The sequence below is a fragment of the Schistosoma haematobium genome, chromosome 2 (assembly GCF_000699445.3).
Source record: "Schistosoma haematobium chromosome 2, whole genome shotgun sequence".
Taxonomy (NCBI): domain Eukaryota; kingdom Metazoa; phylum Platyhelminthes; class Trematoda; order Strigeidida; family Schistosomatidae; genus Schistosoma; species Schistosoma haematobium.
This window is the reverse complement of record NC_067197.1, coordinates 32,958,778-32,980,762: the sequence shown is the minus strand read 5'-3', so window position 1 is coordinate 32,980,762 and position 21,985 is coordinate 32,958,778. Positions and strand designations below refer to the sequence as shown.

General features: G+C 34.9%; 1 protein-coding gene across 2 annotated transcripts in view; it reads right to left on the bottom strand.

The window, feature by feature from the left end:
* PRPF3_1 (U4/U6 small nuclear ribonucleoprotein Prp3) overlaps positions 1-20,695 on the bottom strand; it is a 31,177-nt gene extending 10,482 nt beyond the window's left edge. The window contains exons 1-16 of one of the 2 annotated variants that reach the window (XM_051214992.1): positions 20,597-20,695; positions 20,476-20,560; positions 20,275-20,435; positions 20,218-20,238; positions 20,098-20,182; positions 19,954-20,066; positions 19,668-19,922; positions 19,377-19,629; positions 14,629-14,843; positions 13,740-14,022; positions 10,352-12,899; positions 4,210-4,372; positions 4,036-4,167; positions 3,542-3,796; positions 2,384-2,574; positions 1,088-1,159 (exon numbers count right to left, since the gene is read on the bottom strand). In XM_051214992.1, the coding sequence (XP_051068178.1) occupies positions 12,750-12,899; positions 13,740-14,022; positions 14,629-14,843; positions 19,377-19,629; positions 19,668-19,922; positions 19,954-20,066; positions 20,098-20,182; positions 20,218-20,238; positions 20,275-20,435; positions 20,476-20,560; positions 20,597-20,640 (1,665 nt within the window). In that variant the 5' untranslated portion in view covers positions 20,641-20,695 and the 3' untranslated portion in view covers positions 1,088-1,159; positions 2,384-2,574; positions 3,542-3,796; ... (1 more) ...; positions 4,210-4,372; positions 10,352-12,749. Of the gene's footprint in view, positions 1-1,087; positions 1,160-2,383; positions 2,575-3,541; positions 3,797-4,035; positions 4,168-4,209; positions 4,373-10,351; positions 12,900-13,739; positions 14,023-14,628; positions 14,844-19,376; positions 19,630-19,667; positions 19,923-19,953; positions 20,183-20,217; positions 20,239-20,274; positions 20,436-20,475; positions 20,561-20,596 lie in introns of those variants that run through there. The other variant, XM_051214993.1, reaches the window with a different exon arrangement.
* Positions 20,696-21,985: the final 1,290 nt, after the last annotated feature.

Below are 21,985 nucleotides of genomic sequence, written 5' to 3'. Positions count from 1 at the left end.
ATTCAAAAATCAAGTATTTAACAATAACAAACAACCATTCAATTACAACTTATTTATTTTCTTTAAATGTATATCAAATTAAAGTAAACATTTCTTCAGTATATAGTTGAAATTTATTTGAAGATGATCATTTAGATTATTTAATTTTTATTTATTCAAGAAAAAAAAGTAATAAAATAAGTTCAAAATAGAAATGGAAGTTTATTGTCTATCACTAATGTATTCAATTTATCATAGCAACTAAATAACTTAAGTTGATCGTGTAATTTTTTGTATAGAATAAATATTCGATCATTTTATGTCTTTATGAGGATATTTATAAAATGCAAATTTTTACATTGATTTAAAACATTTAGATATCAGTTAAGGAGTTGAACAACAAGTGTTTATATTCACTTGATATTGAGAAGATACAAGCAAACAATACCAAGTGAATTTAAACTTCACCTCATTGCACAAGCAAATGGCTATCAGGACTCAGTAGTCAAGTGGATAACACGATAGCGTTTGAAGCGAATGTTACTGTGTTCGAGTCTCGGAATGGAAATCAACTCTGAAATACAGGTATATCCATTTGACAAGTCCCAAATAGGAGGATTTCACTGCTAACCTCGATCCATCTTTGCTTATAAAACAAGCCTTTATGTTTAATTAAAAACTGATGAATCAACTATAGAAATATCTGATCACTAAACATTGCAATCATAGACATTAGAAAGTACATCTTGATAATTATTCAATCAAGTAAGTGGAATAGGTTATTTTAACAGTGAATGGGAAAAAACAAAAGCCGTTCAAATATCACATTATCCAGCTTATCAGAAGATATAAGTCTAAATGATAGAGATTTTCCGTTAGATTATTAGTGTATTAAAAAAGTAAGTAATATGAGTCCAGAAAAGTCTTCAATGTGTTTGACAGAGTTTACATTGTTCTTCAGTAGCTACTGATTAAAGATAATGAACACCAATAACAGTTTTTTTTAATCTGTGTAATCAAGTTATACAAGAAAACAGACAACTATGTAAACTAATAATCAATATCAATTATAATATTTAAAATAATGTAAAAGACTTTCCCCTTTTACTTTTACACTCAAAAGTAGAGCATTTTCAGCTTCTTGTCCAGCAGCTTGTAATCTTCTCCAGAATCGTTTAGGCTGGAAAAATATGGACAGAAATGGAATACAATAGTCACTTCAACTTTCTAAATCTATTTCACTTAAAATGCATTCGAAAAGAGGTATTTTTCAGCTTTCGTCATAGAAATAACTCTACATAACTGTTGCACACAGACAAATAGATATTTTTGTATCATTCAATCTTAGTACCATAAGTACTTCTAAGATTTTCGGAGAAACTTACCACAAAACAAAGATAGTGAAATGGGAATTTTTTAATTTAGTCAGTAGAGAAAACTAGTTTGGATTTGTGTATACTTCACTAAATTGAGAGACTATAGAGATTTTATCGAAAAACAGTCAACTGAGGCCGATAAGACATACAAAATAAAAGAACTGATCGCTGTGCTTAGCTGCTACGATTCCAACCACTAATCTAAGTGCTGATGCAGGTCAGGCGCGAAAATAAGATTTTCTATTTAGACAGAAAAAATGAATCCTAAACATCGTTGCATTGTTATTCATGACGATTAGAAGACTCCTCGTCTTTTCACAATCACCTGGTAGGAGAACAATGCTTGAAAATTCAAACACAGGAGGAGCTATTTCTAAAATAATGTCTACGCATAAATTAAGAAATGGAAATAGAGACTAGTCCTGAAACCCAACCTGATATTTTCAGTTTTGGTGAAATATTATCGTGAACTCTGGCTCAGTCAATAATGTTCGATTTGTGTGCTTCATTGGTATGCTATTTTATGTATACTGCCGAAAAACCATCCGATCTACGGAGTCGGATGCTACCTTAAACCCAAGAAGTCGGTAATAATAATATGAGTCTATTGTTCAAAGTAGATAGAAAATCACTAACCTTTCGCCTGTCTTCAAAGAACACAAAAATAATCTCAAGCTACCTAGTACATGGGAAAAATAGATATTCTATTTATCACTATTATTAATACTATATATATATATATATATATATATATATATATATATATATATATATATATATATATAGTATTAATAATAGTGATAAATAGAATATCTATTTTTCCCATGTACTAGGTAGCTTGAGATTATTTTTGTATATATATATTCAACACATTCAAACCTTTAAAAATTGTGGAATAAGAGGGATTCAACAATGAAGTTCTATTTATATATATGGAAATATAACTCCCATTACCCATAAATTATTCTGAGTTCTTACTAACAATTCTTGGATAGCTAGCTTTCAAAAGAAGCGAATTATAAACTTACAATTTTGCTTAAATCCACTTCATTAAATGTGATGAACTTATATATTCTGTTTGCCGGAACTTTACTCATTGCCAAACGTTTGGAGTTTAAAAACACTACATAGTAATAAGTCACCTCTCTACTACTTGCATCAAATTCAGCGTATCTTCCCTGACTATTGTAACAAACCATTCCTGGCCAATCTGGATAGCCTAAAATAAGATTTGTCAAAGAAACATATTTGCTTACTTATAAGTAGTTAAAAGAATTTAAAAAATAAAGGTCAACTAACATGTTAGCTGATAAGCACGAAAACGTGTATACAAAAAATTTTTTAACAGATTGGTACATAACCTAGTTTTGTAAACATAAATGAAATACGCTTCTAAACTTCTGAAGTATTTTAATTCTCTTGTCATTAACTATCTAAGATGAAGTAGCAGACAGTAATTATTAAAGTCGGATTGTGGTTACCAGTGAAATCGAGGACGCTTGTCTTGTCCAATTTAAAACTCTTCATATGCATGCACCTACTTTTCAGTTTTGGTGCTCCCTCTATAAATCGAACCCGGCATCTCTTGCAGTCCCTAGCATCAACAAACAGCTCTTACAAACAACATTAATTAAGCTCACTGTTTGTAGACATAGTCTAACATTTCAAACGCTATGTCGATTGGATAAGAACATATTCACCCATGACAGAAACTCACCCAACCTTTGTAACAGCTAAAAACTATCACAAAAACCCAACAAAAGGTATACATATATATATCAAACACTAAATCTACGTTGAACTGTCAGAGATATATTCGACTGATACAATGGGAACAATGCCTTAAGTGAAGAAAAATAAAATTAAAAATAAAATCAATAATCAAATTTATATTCCCTTACTCAAGCTATCTAGAATTTTAAAAGTTAGGACTCTAACTAATACAAACAAACAACCGTTTTTTTGAACTCATCAAAACTTAAACTATACAGGGATTCAAATTTAAACGTGATATAATTAAGAGAGTCGATGGTTTAGACATGGATTATCTTACATTACTGAAAACAGTGGTCAATGAAACAATCGTGAACGCAAATTGCGGAAGTAAAAAACTCAAACAGCATATTATTAGAGTCGTAGATTATTTGAAAAGGAGAATGCATCATTTATTTTCAGGACCAACTAACCTTGAATTTTAACCCAAACAACTGATCCAACAGAAAAATGTTCAAAAATAAACTGATCTCCCTGTTTACCAGCACTTAAATCTTCGGATTCTTCAAAAGGATTATGTATACATTTTTTGGCTGTTGAATTGGAAGTTAATCTTTTGAAGTATTTAGGATTTAAAGTACAAGACCATGAACTATTGAGCTGAGATGGATCATAAACTTTTGGTAGGTATCGCCAGTTAGAACAAAAGTTACACTCAACCCAAGTACCTAATCAATAATATCCATATAATAAAATATCATGAACAAATTAAAAAATGCATTAACTCGAGAATTTAAATTTTTATGCAAATAGCTTGGAACAAGTATACCATAGTAGGTAAGTTTCATTTGTAAGCTAATTTCATTGACCACTGTGCCGTTTAATTTATTTCTACTGATTATAGTGATAAAAATAATATTATTAACCAATGCCGGATTTATACATTCTCAAAAAGCCAAAAACGTACCTGGTAAATCCTGTTTCTCAATAATATTTATGCGTGGACAGTGTGTACTATCAGCGTCTCCAATTACGAGGCTCCTTGAAATTTTGAACGAACGTTTTTTGTTATTTTTACGGTTGTTACCGTTCGAAATATCTTTCAAATGATTACCACTTGAACTTGGAAAATTGAACGTACTACTTGTCGTCTCATTATATTGAATTTCATCCGTGGTAACTGATTGATTCCCTTCTAGTCTTGAGTATTTGAAATATTTTTCGTATAATATATCTAAAGGGACTGTTGATATCCTATCCAATGTTTCATCAAGAAACTTATCGAAATTTGAAATATTTGGTTCCTATGCAACCAAAAAAATATTCAGATAGTCATCTCAATATAAATGACATACATTCCACTCTTAATAGGAGTGACTAACTCGTTTACTAGTATAAATGTTGTGAACGTTTTTTCAAACAAATTATGAATAAATAAACCGTCAGGGTGCTTCATAAGTAAACAATATGAATTCAGTAAATTTATCAGTGAGATAACTTATTCCATTTGTCAGTGAGCATTCTCCTTAAAGAGTTCAGAGAATTGATAGGATATCCTTACTGTGGAAAGTGATAATGAATCGCTGATCGAACCAAAGTTATTTTTATGGTCACGAGAATAAAAGGAAAACAAAATATTGATAAGTACAATCACTCTTCTGTGTTCCTTAGTCAATAGCACCAAAAAAATTGAGTTTCCAAGACAAAAATGGTCAAATTAGTAAACGTTTTCAAAAAATTAACACTACCAGTTACGAGTACTACTTTAAGGGTTCCTGTACTTTTTCGCAGATGATAAAACTTCTAGTAAGTAACAGAAGAAAAGAAAGCCGAAGACATCAAAGATTGAATAAGATTAAAGATAAATAAATGTTATGATAGATAACAAGAAAAATGAGTAGAATTGCCTTGATGATGATCCGAGGACATTCATCCTTTGCTGAGCGTGTGAAGGCGAGTAAAATAAAACGGTTAAGTGATATTTAGCTTAAAATTACTTGTTCACATCTGAAGATAAGGAAAAGCTAAACAGAGGGATCTAATTAAACAACTAGGTGGAAAAACTAAAAAGATATGTGTTTGAGACCATATATATGCACTGTTTTCATTATAATATATGTTCAATTAAAAGGATTCGATATATGACAATGTCATGAGGTAAAAAGTATCTAATTTAGCCCAATTTTCTTCTATTCATCATTATGTTTCATGAACAAAGGGATTACTAAACGTACTAATCATCTAAAGCTGAAATTGTAATAACTACTATTTAAGTTATCAAGATTCTGTAATAATGTATTTTCTTATCACTGTTACGTCATATAAAGCCGGAAAACAACTTTAGCCTTTATGTATGTCAGTTACTTCCCATTTAATAAAAACTAACCATCAAGTGTGTATTGTATCTTTCTGAAGGAAAATGTTGATGTTATTGTGTATTTTGCAGACATTACAAATTGATTTAATGTAAAAAAGGTAACTAATGTAAGTTATGGTTAAACATGTGAAAATAAGCATTAGAACAATATATAAAGTTGACTTTAGTATAGCTGGTTTTTAATAACTTTCGTATAAATTAGGATTTATATTACATTTTTTTACAAAACAAATCACTACATACTACTGTAAATTCAGTTCAATTAGAAAATAATGCACAATCCAAATGACACAAATATTAATTTAATTTAATTTTTTGTTAGGTTTTAGAAAATTATTCTTTTTTTTCATAAAATCAGTCCCCATTAAATCAATCAATTTATTGATGAGACTTGAATTATTTTTCCTGGTTGGCCTTTTTTAGCGAGTTAGTTTTCTAGGGGATGGGGCCGTTAACCCCATGCCCGACCCTCCTCCTTTATCCGAGATTGGGGTCAGCAGTAGCCCCAGAGGAGCTCCAGGCGGAGGAAGACCCAGGATAGAGAGGGTTAGAAAATGCTGGTCGGCGGCCTATGCTGCATTGGGAGTAACAGGAGTAAGTAAAAATGAAAATCAAAACGTTTTTTTCTCAAAATAACTTCTATTCCTAACTTCATAAGACACAAAATCTTTTTCATTAATTTAAAAAAAATACAGACAAAACTAACTAATTCACAAATTAGATAAATAAAACGAGATATTTTTAATTCATTTTTGTATTCTTTGTTTGAATCATATCATTAATGTTCAGGACTGCAAAAGACCAGTCTCTTATTAGCATATGTGCATTTTGTACGGATTGCCTCGATATTGCCTTAAGTCACAGGCATTAACTCTGGGATGCAGGTACATCCAGCTGACGAGTCCCAAATAAGATGAAACGCACGTCCTAGGATCCCACTGCTAGCCACCATCCATCTTTGTTTATGAAACAAGATATATTTCATCTATACAAATAACACTAATAAGAATTATGAAGAGAATATTTAGAGAGAAAAAATATTTGTACTTTAAATAAATTTAACTACAAGAAACTTTCAACCCATAACAAATTTAATTTAATTAGTTGGTTGGTTTTTAGTATCCAACTAATCACTGTTTACTTAAAACTACACTACTCTCTTTTTTAAAATTATATTCCAGAACCAAATCTGGAAAGAAAAACAACAAAGAATTGTGAAAATCGTATGTTTAAAGCAAATCAGGAAATTACAATATTATCCTCAATAATAATAATAATAATAATAATAATAATAATAATAATAATTCCCCAATGAAAATAATGTTTCTGTGGATTCATAAAGTTTGAGATTTAAGCAGAATTACTTTGCAAAATTAATTTCAATGATTTACCTTATTCCGAAAAAATATCCATTAATAATCACATATTTATTATCTGAAGAAGTGGCTTACACTGAGTCACGAAACGTCAAAAAATTTAATTTTTCTCCTCATCGGTATATTACAAATATATATTGTTTTTATTTATAAAAATCTTTCCAATGCTTAATTTATTCTAAATTATCAAGTCAAACTTTGGTGATAATCAAATCCAATAAATGTATACACCGTTAGATGCCGGCCAGCCCAGTGGTCTAACGGTTAGGCGTTCACGAGTGAGACTGATAGGTTCTGGGTTCAAATTTCGCGAAGTGGGATCGTGTATGCGCACTGCTGAGGAGTCACACAATAGGACGAAACGGTCGTCCAGTTCTTCCAAGTTTTCCATGGTAGTCTAGCTCTAATTGACTCATGATTTCAACCATTGAAATTACTATAATATCCACAAAAACCCTACTGATACGAAATGTATCGTTTAAATATTATTCATGTTTTTGTTTTTCTTTTCATTGAATTGAGATTTTACATGATCTTATTTTTTTAAGTTTTTCTGTGAAAAGAAAACATCATTTTGAAGCTTTTTAAATATATTTGTATATACAAATACACCTTTAAAAAGTATTTTATGAGAAGTAATGCAACAAGTTTTCATGTAGAATAAAATATCACATTACTATACTTAAATAACATCATATGTTAACTTTTATAGAAAATGCTAAAACTATAAGTAGATATAAATATTTCATAATTATCATGTTCATTATTATGCACTGATATATGCTATTATTCATTAATATAGTCCTTTAGTTTAAATGAACTAGATGAGCAAAATGCAAACAAGTAGTGAAGTTCAAACGATAACATGATCGCTACAAAACGTAAATGATCAGTGATCTGATCTTAAAAAATCTGTGGGGAGGGGAGTAGTGATTATGTCTCAGAAGTTTCAAACTTGGATAAAGTAAGTGTACATTTTGGCTTAGTTTTTAAAAATCCTATAAATCAAAAACATTATAAACCCAACTTGTCTATAATTTTTAATCATAGATGTTGACAAATTTAGACTTTCTTCAATCATGGCTCAATTCACTTCATTTGTTATTAGCCAAGATATACAACAAAAACCCAACTGAATAGTGTAAGTTTAAGTACTCTAAGGATTGAGAACATAATTAGAAATGTTAAGTCTTTACTTTTTTGCTAACCGTCGAATTATGATCTTGTAAAAATTTCATCATACAAATTTGAATACGTCAATTACCTAGTTTAAAGACAGCGTTACACATTAGTAATTAATGAATTGTAAACTTGAGTCATAAAGACCTATTGCTCTAACATGGAGCTACTTAAAATTTAATTTTGAACCCCATCTGTCTTGATCTTTAGTAGAGACAAACTTTTCTCATCTAGACAATTTACTGTTAAGTAAAAAGTCATTCGTGAATTTTATATCACATTAGTCTTACAAAAATCAGCATTCCGCGTATTATATTGAAAATGGAGTTACACCGTTTTACTTGATTTTCTTTACATAACTTCAAAAGATTTATGAAATAACAATGGATTTACAAACAGATATGCGTAGTCCCTAAAATATTAACAAATAATAAAATAGTAAGATGATTTTCAGAACCTTGAAACCTGATTAAATATGACGACCTAAAGCAAAATGGGAAGATGCAATAATGTATTTCTAACTGTTTATCCTATCTTCTGACATTAAGTTATGCGTTAGGTTTCACCGAGCTTAGCGACATAATTATTTATTTTCGATATTTATGTGTACGTCAAAGTTATAACGCCAACTGAGATTTATAGATGATAGTGTTTAGAGAGACTAATAGAAATTCGTAGATATTTGTGACAACCATACCTCATTCTTTGTCATAAAGTGAAGAAAGTTTCAAATAACCCCTCGATTTCATTCAACCTTATGACGTTGCTCATCTTTTGTTACTGATCCGGATACTGTTTGAGACGGTGTATGCTGAAAATGTGTATACTGTGTAATGGACAAAGTAAATCCAAATAAAGTGAAATTTATCTCAGCTGGATAATAGGCTACAGTGGAAATGCCTACTCGTAAAAGCTTGAACGCTACCACCAATGTTAAATACAGCATAACACAATGTCCAACAGGACACAAACGACTGTATCCAGAAATCCTAAGTGAATTAATAGTTAAGACGTCTCACAAGTATGATCCTAAACAAAACAAATATACACAAGCTTAACACTTTATACGAACATTCGTCAATATTAAAACGAACAGTTTGACAAAAATTGGGAGCCTGGTATAGAGAAGTCATTATATGTGAAAATTATATTTGAAATAATCTCGGCGATTGAAATTTAAAATAATTCCAACATTTTGTCCAGCAAACTTGTTTGGACTTCTTCAGGGTGATAATCAAAATCAAATCATCAAAGAAATTATTTGATTTTGATTATCACCCTGAAGAAGTCCAAACAAGTTTGCTGGACAAAATGTTGAAATTATTTTAAATTTCAATCGCCGAGATTATTTCAAATATAATTTTCACATATAATTACAAGCTTAACAGTTCATCAGTAATCTACAGCAAACAAATCATGCCATGAACTTTTTTTAAAAAAATTGTTCCGATGGACACAGACTTAATTACCACATATTTTCGGCCAACAATATCAAAACTAAGAATGGTATAATCAAAATCTGTACGACTAGCAAGATTTATTAGCCTTCAACATAAGCACAGTTCGAGAAAAAGAAATAACGAAACAAATAAGTTCTTCAAACTCAAATGTTTTAAAGAATATTCAAACCATCTTAGTAATAGTATTCGTCTAAGGCTAACAAACCAGAAGATCGATGAATGAAAACAGAAATAAATGAGTATTATCGAGAAGCCCTACCACGTTATATATTTTCGCAACAATCCAGTAAAGAGAACACTCTCACTTCGTATTTCTTTACTTCTGGTTAGCGTTTTTTAGCGAGTTATTTTTCTACGGGATGAAATCGCTAACCCCATGCCCAACCCTCCTCCTTTATCCACTTCGTACTTCAAGCAACAGGATTAAATGAATTCCCACTAGGTTAAGAAAACATATGCAAAAAGATTATTAATATATGGTTATTAAATATTTAGGGTCTTTGGAACTTCTAATGTCTTTCTGATATGCCTTCTCAATATTCATGTGTGAAGAAATATGCAGTAACATACAATATGAGAATATGATTATCATTAGTCTTAACTGTTTATATTTAAAAATCTACATTACATGTTCAAGCGATTAGTAAATTTCCACCAACAATTAATATGATGAATTATCTACGCCTTATTAATTCGGGTATTTTCGGTTTTGTAGTTCTATCTGTTGGTTACATATTAAATTTGTCAAACAGATAAACAAAGCAACAACATACTAACGTTCCTTGTTTAAATTAGTGATTGGTTAATTGAATGAAGAAAAAATAGTTGGTTCAGCTTAAAAATGAATTAAATAATTCAGCAATCACTCATAGAGCTCTATAAAGGAATTACCGTATGAGAAACCATAAGGGTATTCTTTTTGATAGTTTTGTTCTCTGAGCTGGATGGTTTGGTCGTGGAGCTTTCATCGTTCTCCTGAACGACATTGTCAGCACAAACTTCAGATAGAAGTGAAGTGTTCGAAATTCTTTAGAGAATTTTTAGAAGCCTGGCACTCAGGTCAATCAGCAATCAACAAGCACATTGAAGTCGATTCAATTTCTCAACCAATCAGGAAAATTATGCATAAATATAGGAACAAAAATCAAATCAATGGGAGACACAACCAAAACAAAGGAGTAAACGATGACAAATTTAAGGTCAATGAGAACCAATCAACGTCGAGGTGTACAGAACAAACTGTGAAACGCGTATGGAGAAATCCTTATTCGACATGCTCCAGTCGGACTCAAAACAGAATCAACCGAGTTATTAAAATCACCGATAAATAGTTAGATCGCAGTACTTCTACATGCAGCTACCGTGCTTAGAATTATACTGATAAGTAGTTCTTCAAAGAAATAAAGTATGCTTTGGAACCTTATAAAATCATATATATGAAATTCCCGACGACGATAAACCGAGTAGAAATGTTGATGATCAATTAGTACGACATAAGTGGGTCAAGAACAATTACTACAGAAAGTTTTCCAGTTTTTCGGCAATAGATTTGGTTAAAGCAAACAAACAACCGAGTATTTGAACAATACAGTTGGATGTGCTAGAAAATGTTGACTTGTTTGATATTCGGCACTCGGTGTAATATCCACACGAACAAATAATGACTGCTTATTTCTTACAAAGATGACGATAAACACCATACAATTCTTTGATTTTCATATGCTTCATTCCAGCAATGACACAGATAACAAATAAATTAAGTTTATCGACGTAGAAGGGTTAGTGACTAAAACAAAAGGTAGTAGTTGTGCGATCGCTGTTCATAAAAGATACAGATACTTGCCGTTTTGGAAATTAGATTTTTCATGGAATACTTATAATACAATGAGTCTAACTTCAGTGTAAAAGTGGATAAACCTTAACGCCCTCTTCGCACAGCTTGATCAATAAATTTATTTCTACAATCATTGCACATAATAAATCCAGCATGTCCTACATTATTATGTACAAACAGAGGCTGGGAGAACGCCATTGACCTGGTTACCACTCAGTAAACAAACAAACACTGAAATCAATCAAATATCATTTCACTATAACTGGTCTCCCCTTCACATACACACAATGACTCAACTGGTGGTTCACTCAAAATTATTAACATACTAGTAAAATAATCTCCCACATTTATCATGGTTAGGCGACGTGAACAAATGATCATCAGATTTAAGCCACGGAGTTGTATAACCGACAACAGAAACAAAACATTACCTCCGACTAGCATCCTGATAAATTATTACTCACTTCGGCTGACAATTTTAATTTGTTGTACAACAATGAAGAAATAAGTGGGTAGTTCTAACTCTTCAATCTCGCTACTGCAACTGATTGTTTGGCTTTCCTAAAGCCAGAAATCCCAGATCGTTCAACATGCAGACCAGGAGAAATTCCACTGGATAACTTTGCCACTACATAATTTTCATGTGCAGTGATTTCAGACGGAGATATAGTTACGTCCGAAATTACTTCATCTGAACTGTTCAACCGACTCTTCAGTTACATGAATTTCAAAACCACTTTCACTTGTGTTGCAAACGTTTTTCGTTTCAATTTCGAATGAAACCAAATATGCTCAAAGGATAATTGAATATTATCAGTAATTCACGGTAATAGCAACAAAATTATAAGAAACCAATACTTATATATTCTCATAAATAAATATTTCAAATAGATTTCTAGAATGACTAATAACCCAGAGAATCCTAATTATTATTTCAAAAGTACTTTACAAAATACACTTCCCAACTTATCAAAATGATACGAGGTTTAAGCGTTTTGTCCAGAGAATATCTACAACTCGCAGTAAGATAGCCCAAGATGACAGACTTCAATGTTACATAGTCCACAATGTGCAGGGAAAATAGAATTAGATAACGAATTGAAAAACTTTCGTATATATAGACAAAAGAAAAAGAACAATTCGGAACTCAAAACGACAGAAACATGTTTAAAACAAAACAAACAACAGTTTTTCACCATCAAAAAGTGTTTACATAACTCATGTAAAACAGAAATAGTAGACAGTGTTCAAACGCAACATAAAACATCTTACTCTTTTCATAAACATTTTGGTATCTACCAAAGAAAATGAGATTTTTTGTACAACACATTATTGCATAACATTAATTCAATAAAACATTAGGAAAGATGTACATTTGTATTTACACCAAAAATACCACTTTATAAACAGAATATGTTTGACAGAGACAATGTCTAAGAACATTTGTGAAACATGTTAGCTATCAAGAGTTTCTAATATAGCTCCACTGTATGCAAGATCCCAATAGTGTTCCACATCACGTTTACGAAATTGTTCGCGTGCGTAAAGTTCTGTGGGACATGCTTTGAATTGAATTTTATCGAATGCACGTTGTTTGACTGTACCCTAAAAAATATGAGCAAAATTAGACATCAATACATGTTAGAACTAAAACATTAGACTCTGAAAAGCTCTGATGATATAAAAAAATGTCGAAGCCAAGGAACATATTTTTCGCTTATTGGTCATGTTTTTCCAGTCAAATGAAAACACCTAAATTAGTCAAAACATTTTCACCTATCATTCACAAGTTGAGATATAACACAACTAGATGGAACTTCATGGAAAACACTGATTCAGCTGTATAGCCATCTTTATAAATACTGGCATCAAGTGCACGCGTACTTCACCACATGAACACGTAGCCCCACATTTAGACTAGGAATCTAACTACATGACGCTGAGAAATGGGAAGTGAGACTGTTTATGACAAATTTCTGTAGCCAGCTTCATAGTAAGTTTTAGGGGCTGGAGATTCGCCTTAAAGAATCTAGATTACGATTGAGATAATTCACAAATAAATACCATCCATACTGCAAATACCTTTTGAATCACTGGTAGTCACATACTACTTTCACATTGAATCAAAAGACAAAGAATGTTCCGAATCTCTTAACTCAAACAATCTAATTTCATTAAGCTCATCTTCCGTTCATCTAACAAGAACAAGAGTACTTTGAATAAGTTAAGACAGCTTCTTCGTAGTATGTTTAGTCTCACTGAACATGTGGTTGAAGATCCGATATGTCTCGAAATCAATAATAACTAAAAAGACGATCAGTGTATGAAACTACAGTATTGCTGAGTAACATTTATTTAGTGTTTTATGTTTAGGATCATGATGAAGTTTTACGAAAGTAAATATCAAGAAACAAATATAGCGAAATTTTAAGCGACTAAACGTACCTTCCAAATTAAACGACATCCTGTGTCACTGTCAAGTTCAGATGTGGCAGCACGATCTTCGTGAGAGAAAGAACCCGACGGATTACCAACTGTCCCACGTTTACCTTCGCGCCATTTTATTCGACAAAGCATGAGACGTTGAAATTTCCGTTGTTGTTTAGGTCCCCCTTCTACAACCACTACATTGCAATCACTGTGTAGTGCGACTAACCCTGTCATAAGTAGCTGGTTGGCATTTGTCTCGACCTTGAATCGATGAGATGGATTCGAAAAATCCTTTACTCTAAAGAAGACAGATAGTACCAATATAAAACATGTTGACTGATAATATTTGAAAATACATCAATTTAAAGATACATAATAATCCTGAACCATTTTTAGAGGGTTACAGTGATCAAAACTGTTTGTTATAGTTTAGTTTGCTGACGAATTTCATCAACTCCAGTTTGTGGTAACTAATAAAATAATGATATGAGTTCAAAACACGGGTATTCCAGGTGCTTTTTGAGATGGATCAGTATAAGCTTATCATTCACACTATTTTGTCCATGCTAAAGCTTTTTACACTGGTGAAACTGGATTCGAAAATATCTATTACGGTCCCCGTTTTACTTTGAACAAGTAACATTCAATAGTTGTTATTGTTATTATTGTTGTTATTGTATATCCATTATACTCAATATCAATAAATAGAGGCTCCAATAAATTCAGAAAATTTTCTGCTTTGTGATTATAAACACGGGGTAATAACCATAGCATTCATACCATGTAATTACTAAGTAGTATGAACTTGATCAACTGCTGTTATTGTTTTACATAACGATGTAGTGTATCAAAAACTAAATGTGTAAGTAAATAGTGCAAACCTAAACAGAAATAAATGAATTACCTGTAAACAGCTACATGAACGGTATGAGTTGTGTCTTCTCGTATTTTCTTAATACGTTTGTAACGAGCTTGCTCTTTTGTTAATTTTCGGGCAGCGTTAGCGGCTTCATGTGCTCGTTTCCGGGATTCCATTTGGGCTCGTACATACGCTTCCACTTTGCTTGGGTCCTGAACAGCATCGGACCCTAGGACTCTCATCAAATTCGCCAGACGGACCTGAGGACAATTAAGCGAAATGTAAGGAGAGAGTTTAAAACGAATACCCCGGAAGTCAGAAAGAGTAAATGAATGGAACGGTTTTCTAGAATATTGTTGACAGGAGCTATTTTGAGAATGAAACAATGAATACTGTAATCAGTACCACCGGCACGTCCGAATTCCTATTTAAGTTTATGATATCCACAGAACAATCAAACAAACCATATTCACACTATTCATTTAAACCAATCTTTTAAAAATTTAGCCTTTATACCTTCTGGACACTAATATACTCTTTCTTTAACCTCCATTCGTACAGTCATATTAATTCACAAGATTTAGTATAAGGCTTTTTTGTCTTTAACCATAACCATAACCAATTGTCATCCACAAGAAGTCACCAGTTGCCAATAGCAACTATCTTGTAGACCTAAACCAGGAATTCTGAATATTCTGACCAACAGTCAATGAATTTATGAAGTAATTTAATATCTTTCTTTAAAGCGGTAATTTAGTGGTTAAGATAATTGACTGAAACACTTCGTCTGAGGTTTTAACTACTCGAAATGTTTTGTCAATCGACCGACGAATAGGCTAAAGTGGTGGCTTGTCAATACGGTTGCCAAATTTTTTGTTGTAGTTAACATGAGTTGGAAAATGCTGATTCCAAACCAATGGTGCACATGGGCTTCAGGATCCTGAGGGAACAAATGGTGTATGAACCAATCGTTGGTCACCGGCTACCGTGGGACTGCATCTCCTTAGGATGCTACACCGCCTTGTGGACCAGACCTTTAGGTCAAAAGCTCGGTGTATGGCCCTCTAAGAAAACCACCTGCTTCGGTCTGGGCACTCAGGCATTATCACAGCCCACACACAAATCAAGTGACTTGTGTGGTGCATATGCATTCGGCGCCCCTTTGCACCAATATTTGTGTTCAAATAAATAAATAAGTAAAACGTTAGTGGCTTTTAAATGAGTTCGAGTGAAATTCAAGTCCAGACTTGACAGTTGCTCTTGGTTTAAAGGACATTTTGTACTACTGAACATAGCAAACAGTAGTAGTTCTAGTAAATCAAAGGGGTGAAACGTCACGACCCAACTGGTGTAAATTTTGAAACAGTACTATCCGTGTACTGTACTGTCTAATGTCAAGCTTTACAAAATGGACTGAATAAACTGAGTCCCACATATTAAATGATGTTACGTGTGAGTTAAAGCTCATGACAGGATAGCTGAACGTATACCTGAAGCATCTCGACCATGGTACTATAACGAACTGTATCTATCACTGGTAAATCCAACCACCAAACTTTTGAAACATCACTGTGGTGTTACTTAACTAGATCACTTCTGTGGCGGACGTTCACGTGTTTAATCACTCTGAGTCAGTCAGTCAGCTACAACGTAGGACCAGGCACATATATGCATCGGTTCAAGTTGCCATACCGTATTAGCACAGCAAGATGAACACCGGATTCATAGAAGTAGTTAATTCAATGGTGGTAATATATAAAAGAAAGATTCCATATAAGAACATAGTACAGGAAGAAAGAATTAGTTAGTAGAAAGAAAGATAAGAAGCGATTTTAATCTCATAGTTTAAGGGAAGACAAAGAGTGTATACACCTACGCCATTGTGATCGATTCTGAGCCATGTCACCAAGAGTCTCCAACCATTGGTTACGATAGTCACGCGGACCCCAACCAAGTAGTCTGCATCTACCAACATGGCTCAGACTAGAAATTAGTGACTTCAAGCACTGATGCCACGTTTTGGTTTGGCCGCCCCTAACTTTCTTCCAACCATCGTCAACACCGTCTAGCATTGCGCGTCGTGATGATCGGTGTTCAGGCAGGCGCAACGCGTGGCCCGACCACCTTAGTCGACGATGATTCACAACCTCATCAAATGATTTACCATCATTCCCCAATACCCTGCGTATAACCTCACTATTACTTACCCGATGATCTCAGCAGATGCTAGCAATATTTATAAGGCATCTGTGGTCAAATACTAGTAGCTTATGCGTATCTTCTGCTCTTAATGGACACGTTTCGCAGCCGTAAAGTAAAACAGAACGAACTGCCGCGCAGTATACTCGTCCTTTTATTAATAGACGGATATCTCACCTTCGCCATAGGTGACGTAAGTTGGCAAAAGCCAAGCGAGCTATTCGAATCCGTGCTGAGATTTCGTCAGACACCAACCCATTAGGGCTGATCAGACTTCCAAGATAAGTGAAGTTATCAACGCGTTCGACTACTTCACTCCCTATCCTTAGTTCAGGTGTTGACGCAGACCAGTCCTGAAGCGGCAGCTTGCATTTAGAGGGAGAGAAGCGCATTCCAAACATTCTGGCATTGTTGCTCAGTGCTACCAAAAGACTCTGCATTTTATAAGCGTCTTCACCAAACAGGACTTATCTGAGTATTCTAGGCCGATAAGTGGACCTCCTGGAAGGAGACCAATGCCCGAGAATTCAGTCGACGAGAATGTTATTTCCATCAGTAGGTCTGTGATGAAGTTAAACAAAAATAGACAAAGTGGACAGCCTTGACGGACACCACTTGAAGTTGCAAAAGCAGATGACAGTTCTCCATAAGCTCTGATTCGACTGGTAGTGTTCGAGTAGAGAGCCTTCACAAGGTTTATGTACTTCTGAGGTACGCCTTTCAATGACAGACGCTACCACAGAATATGGCAGTCTACGGAGTCAAATCCTGCTTTTAAGTAAAGAAAGACCACCATTGTCGGACGCCGAAAGTATGCCTGTATTCGAGAACCTGACGAATGGTGAATATATGGTCCATACAGCCAGGTATGAAGCCAGCCTGATTTTCTTGTATTTGCAGTATATGAGTTTTAGTTAGGCGGCCGATAATTATTGAGGTTAGTATTTTAGGTGCTATGTTAGTCAAACTAATCTCTCTATGGTTGTCACAGGATGATTTTGACCCTCTCGTGTATATTGAGACGATCAGTGATTGTGACCAGTCAGATGGGATTACGTCCAACTCCCAGATTTTAGCTAAAATATTCGTCAACCTAATCGTTAAAATTAGACCACAATCCCTAAAGACCTCTGGAGCCAATCCATCTGGACCAGCTGCCCTTCCTCGTTTCAGATTAACTATAGCCTTTTGAACTTCAGCTTGAGTTGGGGGACCTACCTCAATGTTCCATTCACATTGTCTGGGAATGGAGGGTAGTTGTAGATTAGCTGAAGGCCAGCTGAACTGTTCTCTGAGATGTTCCGCCCATCGTTCTAAACGCCTGGACTGATAGCAGATGAGGGTGTCGTCTTTTTCCGAAATAGTCTGACTTACATTTGACTTATTAATTCCAGTTTCTTTTATTAGTCTGCAGAGCCGTCTTGTGTATACGTTGAAGGCTCCAATATGTAGTTTGGAGCGAGGTCTCAGTAGACCTGGGATAGTGTTTTGCGCACTAGAATCGTTGACTACAATGACACTTGAGGAGGAAGCCAAAAGAGGGAGTTTAAAGTGGAAAGTCGATGTAGGAGGAATAATAGGAATTGAAGAGGAAGGTTGATTATGAATACAGTGGTCTTGAGTGCTGTTAGAGGTGAGGGCGGTTATTAATTCCCGATTGCCCACACCGTGGAAGGGTTCTTCTGGAGGCACCTGAAAAGGAAATTGGATTAATAGTGGTTTTACTGACCTGAACGCGTGACCGTTGTGCCCAAGGGACAACTGCTTGAGGTCCGTCACACGCGACCATTTCGTGGGTAATTTTTGTGTTAGCTCCGTACTTGTTGAGACCTTACCGCCGGAGACGGATACCCGTGGGATAAGGCGAAGTGTGCATTTTTAGGGTCGACCTTCTCTAACCCCACCCCTCCTTGAGGGAAGGCATCATAGCTTTCATGCTGGTTGTCTGGAGGAAACACCTTACTGCTGTCACACCTCTGTACAGTCAGCAGTACGACTTCGCCTTCGGACCTTGGGTTTGTTGCTTTTAGTCTTACCGCTCTTCAACTAACCTGTCTGGCATGGTAGGACCTTGAGGAACGGTTGTTCCAGCCAATATAGCTCGGTTGCTTCATCACGATAGGGAAGCCCGATCACAGTGTCAAGCTAGCAACAACGGTCGGGGTCACTCTGAAGTGATTGAATAACATGAAATACATGGAAGGATTTGCGTTATTCTGCGTACATCTTGAAAATAATATTTGAACCCTGAAGGTTTGAATTTATCAACTTGAAATACTATAGGGACGGTTTGCATTCTCGAAAAGTCTGTTTTGAAAAACAATGTAGACGATATACGTGAGTTGTTAGGTTTTACTTTGAGTTCCGATTACTGCTTGAGTCGAACAACACATAAAAAAGCGCAAACAGTAAAGAATATGTTATACCAAGTCGAAATGATATTGTCTTCCTGTCATTAAAATTCAGTTTTTTAGGCCTAACTAAACGCACTATGCGGTTAATTGGGGGAAAATATAATACCTCTGGTATAGCACACAGTTTTCATCCATAAATGAAGGACTGGTTATTCAATATACAAACGACATTAAACTAACCTTTGGTTCAGGAGGTGGCATTAGACCAAGTCTAACCTTTTCTTGCTTTTCTCTTTGAGCTTCCTGACGGTTTTGACGTCTAAGCTTTTTACGCTCTTTCTTCGTTAGGAGTAATGGTATTTCCGGTGGTTTGGACAGATCAGTTGGAGGCTTCAACTTAACTGGATGTTCCACCAAACTTGTGATCCAGGCCTTATTAACTGCGGCAGAGACAGGGAGGCCATGGATTGCTAGTTCGTCTAAGGTGGAGTAACTGGGGTAGGAAAATAAGACTATACAGAAACAACCCACCTAGTTACACCCTCCTTCAGAATATAAGCATCCCACCATTCCAGTAATGGTATATCTGTTTCGTCGACGGAACGTTTGGGTTGGATGGTCGACAGTTTGGCTGCACTAGCGATACCCGTTTTTCTGACAGCTTGGGCGACAGATTCCTGTAAGACTTGAAGTTGGAACTTGGTTCGCATGCGCTGAGCCATTTTGACGAACTTTCCAGGTTCATGGAAACTCAATTGCCGCTTTGGACGTGAAGCAGCCTTAACTCTGAGAAAATTACGTTACTAACTGATTATACCTTAGTCGAGGATCAAAAAATATGGTTGATACTGAAGACTTTTGAGGTTTCTTCTGAGTTGTGGTCTGAAGAACCTCTTTGAACTGCTGGGCTCGTTTTGCCCTGAGATTGGCCTGCAAACATATTTGATAAACATTAACATACTTTGAGTGTTGGTGTGTAGTGAGTAAGCTGTATTTCCTCTCCAGTAGAAGCATCGATAGTTTTACCTTGCTCGTCGAATATCACACTAGCCAGATAGTAAGTTGATAGTGATTTACTTACTTGGGAATATCCTTAGACTTCCTAATGAACAAGGATAAAGACGTATCACTATTTTACCTGGAGTCACTGTTCACAGAGTGGCTACTCAGAATTCCTGAGTTCAAGCGAGCGTTTATCTGCGCTTGTAGTTGAGCAGCTCGTCTCATTTTATCAACTGTCTCTGTATCAGGAATGACTCCTGGGGGGAAATTCAACCCGTTGGCAGCACCATTCTCCGTCTAACAATAAATTAAGTCCTTCAAAAATTACGAAACCAACCAAGCCAAGCTCAAACTTCCGTTGAGCTATTGCTCTTTGAGCATTAGCCATCATTTCACGGATTTTGCCTGCAGTGAGCTCCACACTTATTTTAAATTTATATAAGAATATGTCTACATACGGTGCAGCTCCTGTATTTGCTGGCCCAGCGTTAAACGTCGACATCACGAAATTCCTTATAACCTTGAGAGCACGAAAATCCAAAGCTTGTACCTATCATTATATAGCAATTAAAACACCGTCTTGACAAACAGAAACATAAGACAAAACGTCACTGGTTTTCTTCATACAAAATAATGATGAACCTCTGTCTCAATATGCACTATCATCAGAACTCGTCGTGTATTATATGGAAAAATCGTTCGGTCCCGAATCTTATTAAAGTCTGGTTTCTCCTATTCATAGCTCATTCTCATGAATATCATGAGTAAATCGGGCCGTTATCTGTTAGTCAACCAAACAGTAAACTTTTTGGAGCAATGAATTTGCTCTCATTAGACAAACGTGTAGTGATCTGCATATACTCATAACCTTTATGTGAATTTACATGCGTCTAATTTGAAAAGACAGTCTTTTGTTATAAGGATAGGTTGGTGAACCTGTGTTAACCCTGAAAGATTGTCGTCCAGTGAGGGCCCAACTTCTCCCTGAAAATATTTATTATTGGGGCTGATACCGCATGTTCGTGTTAGGCGTTCCAGTCATTGATTACTCGATGGGTAAAACGGGACCCCACTTTAAGTTTATTAGATCCCGGTTTGTGAACCTTCTTGCTATGACCTCGGAGATTATCAATGCTGGAGGGAGCAAAAAGATAAGACATACTAACACCCAAATCATAATCAAGGATACTAAATGCCAGTATAAGTTCACCTCGCGTCCTACGATACGACAAGGGGAAAAGATTTAGGCGTTTTAGGCGCTCATCATAAGGGAGTCTAGAAAGACCCTTCACTAATTTGTCTCCATACGCTGAACATACTCAGATAAGTTAGTATCTTTTATCAGATATGGGCTAGATGCTTGAATACAGTACTCTAAGTGTGGTCTTACATATGTGGGATATAAAATTCGAAACATCTCGTCAAAACGTTTGAATGCTCGGCGAAGTGACCATAACGCACGATAACCTTTGGTAGCAATGCGTAGTTGTTTTCAAGTCATGACTTATTATTACTCCTAAGTCTTTATGTTCATTAACGCGTGGAAGAGATATGTCATCAATAGTGTAATGGTTACAATTACGGTGTCCGATGTGCATGAGCACACTCTTCCTACAATTAATATCTAAGCCTCAAACTCAAGCCCATCTAGCTAATTCGTCTAAGTCAGCTTGAAGATCAAAATGATCAGCTCCACTTCTTATTGTTTTCCAGATTTTGACATCATCTGCAAACAATAATGTCGACGACTTAAGCAACAACGGTAATTAGTTAACGTAGAAAAGGAAATGTAGAGGGCCTAAGATGGTGCCTTGGGGTACATCACTTCTGGTAGGGTTCCATTCAGA